Source organism: Nerophis ophidion, linkage group LG07 (genome assembly GCF_033978795.1).
Source record: "Nerophis ophidion isolate RoL-2023_Sa linkage group LG07, RoL_Noph_v1.0, whole genome shotgun sequence".
Taxonomy (NCBI): domain Eukaryota; kingdom Metazoa; phylum Chordata; class Actinopteri; order Syngnathiformes; family Syngnathidae; genus Nerophis; species Nerophis ophidion.
Genome location: NC_084617.1, coordinates 42,663,245 through 42,671,403, shown reverse-complemented (window position 1 = coordinate 42,671,403; position 8,159 = coordinate 42,663,245). Strand labels below are relative to the sequence as shown.

Below are 8,159 nucleotides of genomic sequence, written 5' to 3'. Positions count from 1 at the left end.
TTTCAACTGGGATATTTTTTTCTTGTCAATCCCTCTACCTCCCCCCTCCCATTGCCCTTTACCACAACATTTACTAATTTAAATAGCAAAACAAACATGCTTAAAGAAAGTAAAATAAATTAGAGAAACAAAAAATGATAAGGGAAACAAAATAATTAGAGGAAGAGAAAGATAAAAAATAAAACAGTAGAAGAGAAAAAAAAAACCTAAGAGATTACCAACAAAAACTAAGCAAATATCACCTATCAATCAAGTAGTGGTACAAAAAGGAAAACAGAACCAGGCCAGTAATACATCCCCCCAAAAAAACGTTTGGACAGGAATAAAGAAAAATGAATGAATTTTTCTGAAGGACAATTGGAAGCTGGAACAAAAAAAGGGAGAAGTTTTAACCGACTTGTTGTTTTTTCTGCAGGCAATGTGCAGATGAACCCTCATCCAAGACCTGCAGTGTGGATTTGAAGGAGCGCTATAATGGATGAGGTGCGAACAGACGGCAATTCTCTGCTGAAGGCCATTTATCTGAGTCGTCTGCGTCTAACTCGGCTGCTGCTGGAGGGAGGGGCATACATCAACGAGAGCAACGAACACGGAGAGACGCCACTAATGGTGGCTTGCAAGACACGCCACTCAGACACACAGAGTGTTCCCAAACACAAGATGGTCCAGTAAGTACGACTGCTCACACGACAATAAATGAGACTGATGATAGAACACTCGTGTATGTTGATGACACATTCCAGCAAATTTGACAGTGACAAACACATGGCTGCATCCTCAACGTAATGCGTACATGCAGCGAGTTTGTGGCTAACGTCCCTCCACAGTGCAAAGCCAGGCTTACTTATCCTCGCCTGCATGGCGACAAAAAAAAGTATCCTAAAAGTATGATTATCATTGGAGGTGGAGGAATGGCTAAACATGCTTCACCACACACCATAGTAGGATACAAAAGGCCATGCTGACTGCTCTCTTCAATGTAAACGAAGGTGGGCGGATCAATAGAAATATTGACAATAACATTACCAAGTATAGTCAATACTACAGTGATTGGATTGATATTTTTCTAATCACTGCATTATTGACTATACTTTGTTACTACTACTGATACTATACTTGGTATTTTACCATGAATTGATTTACGTGGGGGCTTCACGGTGGGAGAGGGGTTTGTGCGTCTGCCTCACAATACAAAGGTCCTGCAGTCTTGGGTTCAATCCCAGGCTCGGGATCTTTCTGTGTGGAGTTTGCATGTTCTCCCCGTGAATGCGTGGGTTCCCTCCGGGTACTCCGGCTTCCGCCCACTTCCAAAGACATGCACCTGGGGAAAGGTTGATTTGCAACACTAAATTGGCCCTAGTGTGTGAATGGGAGTGTGTTAAGGTGAAGACGGGTGGAAGGAGACGGCACAACAGTGGAAGTCCAACTCAATTATCTATTGAGTAATTAATGATTACGTGGGATGTGTATGCTACTATGTGTTTGAGTGTGAACTATGTGCTGGAATTAATATATGGAAATACCGTAAGGAATGTTGTCGTGCGTGTTGGATGGTGGCGTCCAAAACCAGAGGGAGAAGGCAAAAGCAATCCGGTGTCCAGGCGTGGTCGTGGGGCAGGAGAGAGCGTCCAAAGTCCAGGCAATGTGTCGGGGATCCAGGAGAGCAATCAGGGTTCCAGAGAGGATGGCAGAGGGAATTGAGACAGGGGCTGTGGGAGGAAGGAGAGACGAAGGAGATCACAAACAAGGCAGGAGGAAAACGAGCACAGGAATAAATCGCTGGTGAGAGTCAGATACGTGAGGCTTACTGCAAGCAACAGCAACGTTCCAACGACGAGGCGTCAGCGGCGGGGATCTTTATTCTGTCGTCCGTAATCACTGCCAGGTGTCTTGATTGATGATCGTCTCCAGCTGTGTGTGTGAGCGGTCCGCGCTGCGCGCGTGTCTGGACGTGGCGCGTGTGGACGCACTCAGAGTGGAGCCGCTGAGTGCTCCCGCAGACGATGGCAGGACAGACTGAGCGTGTCATAACAGAGTCTGAATGTTGTCTGTCTATCTGTGTTGGCCCTGCGATGAGGTGGCGACTTGTCCAGGGTGTACGCCGCCTTCCACCCGATTTTAGCTGAGATAGGCGCCAGCGCCCCCCGCGACCCAAAGAGGGAATAAACGGTAGAAATGTATGGATGATTAACGTGGACCCCGAATTAAACAAGTTGAAAAACTTATTTGGGTGTTATCATTTAGTGGTCAATTGTATGGAATATGTACTGAACTGTGCAATCTACTAATAAAAGTTTCAATCAATCAATTATTACTGCCCCGATTTGTATCTCTCCGCCTACCTCTGTTTGCACTCTAGCTTAGCGGTTAGCATGGCTTTTTGTATCCTCCTATGATGTGTAGCCATACTTCTTCCTCCAGTGATATGTCGACTTGTGAGAAATGTTTTATGTTGCTATGGAGACTTAGAAGCGGCTCTGCACTGTGGAGGGACATTAGCCGCTTTAACACATTGAGGATGAGGATAGGTACTGAATCCCGTACTTTTTGGGCACTGACTGAATCCCGAATCACGTAAAATCCAGCGTTGCCACGTTTCGGTACCTGGGTTGTGCGTGGTGTCATGCTCGGTTGCACTTTGACACTCCAGCAGCACTGACAGCGGACTCAGTCAAACTACCGCTAGGTAGTGTTGCAATTTTCAATGCCAACAAAGTAATTGACTCGAAAAAAAAAACGATCCAATCTAAATAAAGTAGAGCTTCACTTTTCCAAACATTTGCCAGGTTGATGCTACTCTACATTGGCTTTGCTATTGACATGCCACTGATTACCATTATCAATTTTGCATGGCGATTTCAACACCTCCAAATTTGTTAAATTGAATACAAACTACAACTAAGATGCTTGTTAGAATCAAACAGCTGTTGTCTAATAAGTACACTTATTAAAATGTTAACGCTCCGTAGGGCGCAACAAAAAACTAAACTATGCACCGTACTGCCATATAATGTCTTAGATTTGCAACTGTAATTGCAACTAAATATCACACCTGCAAATGAGACTTGGAACTGTGGTAATAAAACAAGATATAGACAGCAGTTTTTTTAATCAGCTCATGTTTAAATATTGCAATAAAAATTGGATTATATTCAATAAAACAATGAATATTTATTAAAACACACAAAAGTACCAAAAATTGGTGTCGTTGAGTGTCTATTCCTAGGTACTTATCAGTTCAAATGTGAACGGTACCCATTCCTACTTTTCAAAATGCACAAGCTCGATGGATTTGCCAAGGAGATGCTACCAGTTTGCATTGCATACCCATCCCTAGTCATTTCTCTTGTCACTGTCAAAAACACAGCTATACACATGCATTATCATACCGCTATACAACCATCGCCTACCATTTACATCGTATATCGCCTATATGGCGCAACACTAGCGGCTACTTTCTCAATACCACAGGTATCTCCTGGAAAATGGCGCGGACCCAAACATCCAAGACAAAAGTGGGAAAACCGCCTTGATGCACGCGTGCCTCTGCCAGGCCGGGAGTGAAACTCTGTCCCTTTTGCTGGGCAACGGCGCCGATCCAACTCTGCAGGACAACACGGGCTTGTCAGCAGTGGTCTACGCCATCCATACAGGCAACAGGGACATCGTTAAAATCCTCTTGGACGCCTGCAAAGCAAAGGGCAAGGAGGTGATCATCATCGCCACCGACAAGCTGGCATCCGGCCATCAGAGCACAAAACAGTACTTGAACGTCCCTCCACCTTCGGACCCCGAAGAGCGTTTCTACTCTGCTCCGACTGGCTCTTCTCAACGCCGGCTTCCTCCGCAGGGGTCCTCAGCCAACGCATCTCCCCAGCCTGAAAGTACAAAGAACTCAAATGTTGCCATGGGTGAATTTCAACCAGGTTCTCCTGGTAAACCTCCTAGTCCGTTATGTGTGGATAAACGCCTTGGTCTCCAGAGACTCCACTCAGAGCAGTGGTCTAAAGGTCCATCCTTGTTGCTTCAGAAGAGGCAGAGCTCCTTGCTGACAGAAGAACAGGTGGAAGAAGATCTGAGCCTCCATCGACCTCCTATTAGTACGGACGTGAAAGATGGCCTCCTCAACAACATGTCAGGCGATGACAACAAAACTGGATCTGGAAGGCGCTTCGCTCGAAAGATGTCCTACGATAGTTCTTCTTCGCACCCCAACTTGCATCAGGAGAACAATCTTTCCTTTTCCACCTGTGCCAGCGACCGTCCGTACGACAGCCTTCGACACTTCAACATTTCCAGTCTGCAGAATGTGATTTTCCGGCGCAACATCGGTGCCGACCATTACAGTTCCGACTCTCAGTTGCTGCAGTTGGACAGCAAAGACAGAAGCTCCAAAGGAGCCGGACCAGCCAGGCCCAAGATGGCCAACAGCAGGTCCTCCACCCTTTCCGGTTCCAGAGAATCTCTGGATTATTCTGTTTCACGGAGAGGCTCCGGGGCACTTCTTCAGGATCACATTGCCTCCACTCGACCCGGGTATCTCCCGCCGCTGAACCCCTACGCTCCTATTCCGGACATCGGTGTCAGCTGCGGCTCCTTGTGTCCTAGCGCTGGAAGTGGCAAAGCGGTTAGTGTTGCTTTTAAAGATCCGCAGCCCGCTCTGCCCTGTGTTTTTCCAAGGGACCTGAAGTCCAATAAAATGCTGTGGAGGCGTCACTCCATGCAGAGCGAGCAGATTAAGCAGCTGGCCAACTTTGAAGAAAAGTAGGAACACTGACATTTGGTTTTTTACATTCATACGGGAAAATACAGTTTGTGCTTCTAAAGAGAGATGGATTCAGTCAGATGACATACCGGACGTACATGGGAATGTCATCTACATGTTCAACTTCCGATCCAGACACCTATTTTTTGGCCTCAAATCTGATCTGATTTCAAGTCACGATCTGATATTTTGCCAATAAATTACAGAACTGTTAGCGGAACATTTCCAAAATGGAACGCCTTAGAAGTTTCGGGCTTTGGCTTAGTTTTGCTCGAAGAAGATAAAGATAACAATCTCGCCCTGTTTGTGATCTATACAAACACACACACCTGTCCCTCCAGTTGTTTCAGGAGTACCAGGTGCGGGGAGTGAGAGTGGACAAGAACAAGGTAGCTTTCGGTTTCTGCCAAGGTAGTGCCACACGGTGGTCCAGTGGTTAGTGCATGTGCCTCACAATATGAATATCCTGTGTTCAATCCCCGGGCTCGGGATCTTCCTCCCACCTCCAAAGACATGCACCTGGGGATAGGTTGATTGGCAACACTAAATGGTCCCTAGTGTGTGAATGGTGTCTATCTGTTTTGGCCCTGCGATGAGGTGGCGACTTGTCCAGGCTGTACCCCACCTACCGCCCGAATGCAGCTGACACAGGCTTTAGAACCCCCCGGGACCCCAAAAAAGGGACAAGCGGTAGAAAATTGATGGATGGAAGGCTCCGTCCTGTTACTGTTTGTATTTAATCCTTTTTGCCAAATAAATTGTTAATCTTCAATCACAGTCACCTCTCTTTGTTCAGAAAGCCTCAGAATAACATCATCTGGGAGGACTCTTCCTTGTAAAAGGGAGGGTCCCAATAGAACTAAAGTAAACCTGAGAACAAGGGGTGTTCCGATCCGATATCTGTACGATACCACCAAAAAAAAAACCCAAGTATCTAAATTTTCTGTATAGGGCTTGAAAGTGTGATGTGGAAACGCATTGCTTTGTGGGTCTACCTGGAGTCTGAATAGCTTGTTTACACAGTTAAACTGAAGACCCTGTGCTTAAGTTTTGTTTTTCCGTGAACAAGTTCAAAACACGGCACAAGTGTGGCATCATTAACTGCCACCACTGCGGTTATGATCGTTTCAAGGGAAACATTATTTGGTAAGATTTTTCTCAATTTCGAGCGTGAAAGCGTGCCAAAAGGAAGTCGGTGCCACCTCTGGTTACACCAGGCCATGCCTTTATGTTGTGTTTTGGTGGCGTTCTTCTGTGTTTGGTGTTGTTTCCTGTCCTGCGCTCTTGTTTTGGTGACACTTTTTGTTGTGTTGGTGTTTTTTGGGACCACTTCACACATCTTTCTCTGTGCACTGATCCACGCCCCTGCTTTCTGTTCGCAATCAATTGTATTTAAGTTGAGTCTGAACTACCATTTTTGTTTAGAATCATTCATGTGGACGCTCTTTCCTCCTGCCGTGAGTTTTGCTGCGTACCAGCAGTGGTGTGCCGTCAGGGCCAGGAAGGCTTTCTCTGCTGGCCTAACATAACCAGAAAGCCTGATCGTAATTAAAGATACAATTTTTTTTAAAATTTACTCTCCCTAAATATCCAAAAGTATTCATATTCTCTTCATGTCATATTATGCTCCTCACAGCGCTGTTCTTTTTACGTTATAGAGTTTTTATCCAATTAGAATTCAGGTAGCTTATGTTGCCATGCTGTACCAAATCCGCCCGAGGCCTTCAGAATCAACAAAAATTTGACAGTTACGATAGCCAATCAGATCACGAGTTCTTCTAGCTGGCCTAAGGCAGACATACAGTGGGGCAAAAAAGTATTTGGTCAGCCACCGATTGTGCAAGTTCTCCCACTTAAAATGATGACAGAGGTCTGTAATTTTCATCATAGGTACACTTTAACTGTGAGAGACAGAATGTGGAAAAAAATCCAGGAATTCACATTGTAGGAATTTCAAACAATTTATTTGTAAATTATGGTGGAAAATAAGTATTTGGTCAACCATTAAAAGCTCTCACTGATGGAAGGAGGTTTTGGCTCAAAATCTCACGATACATGGCCCCATTCCTTCTTTCTTTAACACGGATCAATCGTCCTGTCCCCTTAGCAGAAAAACAGCCCCAAAGCAGGATGTTTCCACCCCCATGCTTCACAGTAGGTGTGGTGTTCTTGGGATGCAACTTAGATTGGGAGAATGATATAAACTCAACTCGTCGTGTTTGGAGGAAGAAGAATACTGAGTTGCATCCCAAGAACACCATACCTACTGTGAAGCATGGGGGTGGAAACATCATGCTTTGGGGCTGTTTTTCTGCTAAGGGGACAGGACGATTGATCCGTGTTAAGGAAAGAATGAATGGGGCCATGTATAGTGAGATTTTGAGCCAAAACCTCCTTCCATCAGTGAGAGCTTTGAATGGTTGACCAAATACTTATTTTCCACCATAATTTACAAATAAATTCTATAAAATTCCTACAATGTGAATTCTTGGATTTTTTTTCACATTCTGTCTCTCACAGTTGAAGTGTACCTATGATGAAAATTACAGACCTCTGTCATCATTTTAAGTGGGAGATCTTGCACAATCGGTGGCTGACTGAATACTTTTTTGCCCCACTGTATATGGTGATGTTATGAGCTAGGTAACATAAGAACTCCATAACCCAGCATGCCACAGTGGTGAAAAACATTCGGAATAGCCCCGTTTAGGTTGTTAAATGTAGCCAACTTAATGTCATGGATCAGCACGCTGAGGAGTAAACTTTAAGAACTCACCTAACATGCCTTGTTTGCATCTTTTATGATTAGACAAGACAACACAAATATTTGCAAGGCCATTTTGAAGAAGGATATTTAAAGAGAAACTACATCTTCTACATCTGGTCCTCTCCAAAGTTTCTCATAGTCATCATTGTGTCCGACGTCCCACTAGGTGTGAGTCCCACTGGGTGTGAGTTTTCCTTGCCCTTATGTGGGCTCTACCAAGGATGTCGTTGTGGTTTGTGTTGTAGTTTGTGCAGCCCTTTGAGACACTGGTGATTTAGGGCTATATAAATAATCATTGCTTGATTGATTGATTGATCTTGTGAAGCCGGCAATGAAATGTGAGGTCAGATATTTTATTTCTTTATGTTTTCCACGTTTAATATGTTTTTTGCAATCTTAATTTTGACAGTAGCACATAAAATATGTCTTAATTTCTCATGTGGGTGTATTGATTTTTAAATGCACCAGAAAATAAACTGTTTTGTACCTTGTTGAGGTGATTCAATTCACAGTAAATGTGTTCCTGTATAGTATTTCTCCAGCAATGGTAATGTGGTGACAGAAATTATGTAATCATTGAAGTCGGATATCACTGAAGGCCTAGGTGGGAAACGCACGGCCCACCAC

General features: G+C 44.5%; 1 protein-coding gene across 1 annotated transcript; it reads left to right on the top strand.

Annotated features, from left to right (window-relative positions):
* Positions 1–422: 422 nt before the first annotated feature.
* On the top strand, positions 423–5,656 carry ankrd34bb (ankyrin repeat domain 34Bb). The gene is made up of 2 exons (XM_061905015.1): positions 423–668; positions 3,472–5,656. The coding sequence occupies exons 1-2, from the start codon at positions 475–477 to the stop codon at positions 4,766–4,768; spliced, it is 1,491 nt and encodes a 496-aa protein (XP_061760999.1). The 5' UTR covers positions 423–474; the 3' UTR covers positions 4,769–5,656.
* Positions 5,657–8,159: the final 2,503 nt, after the last annotated feature.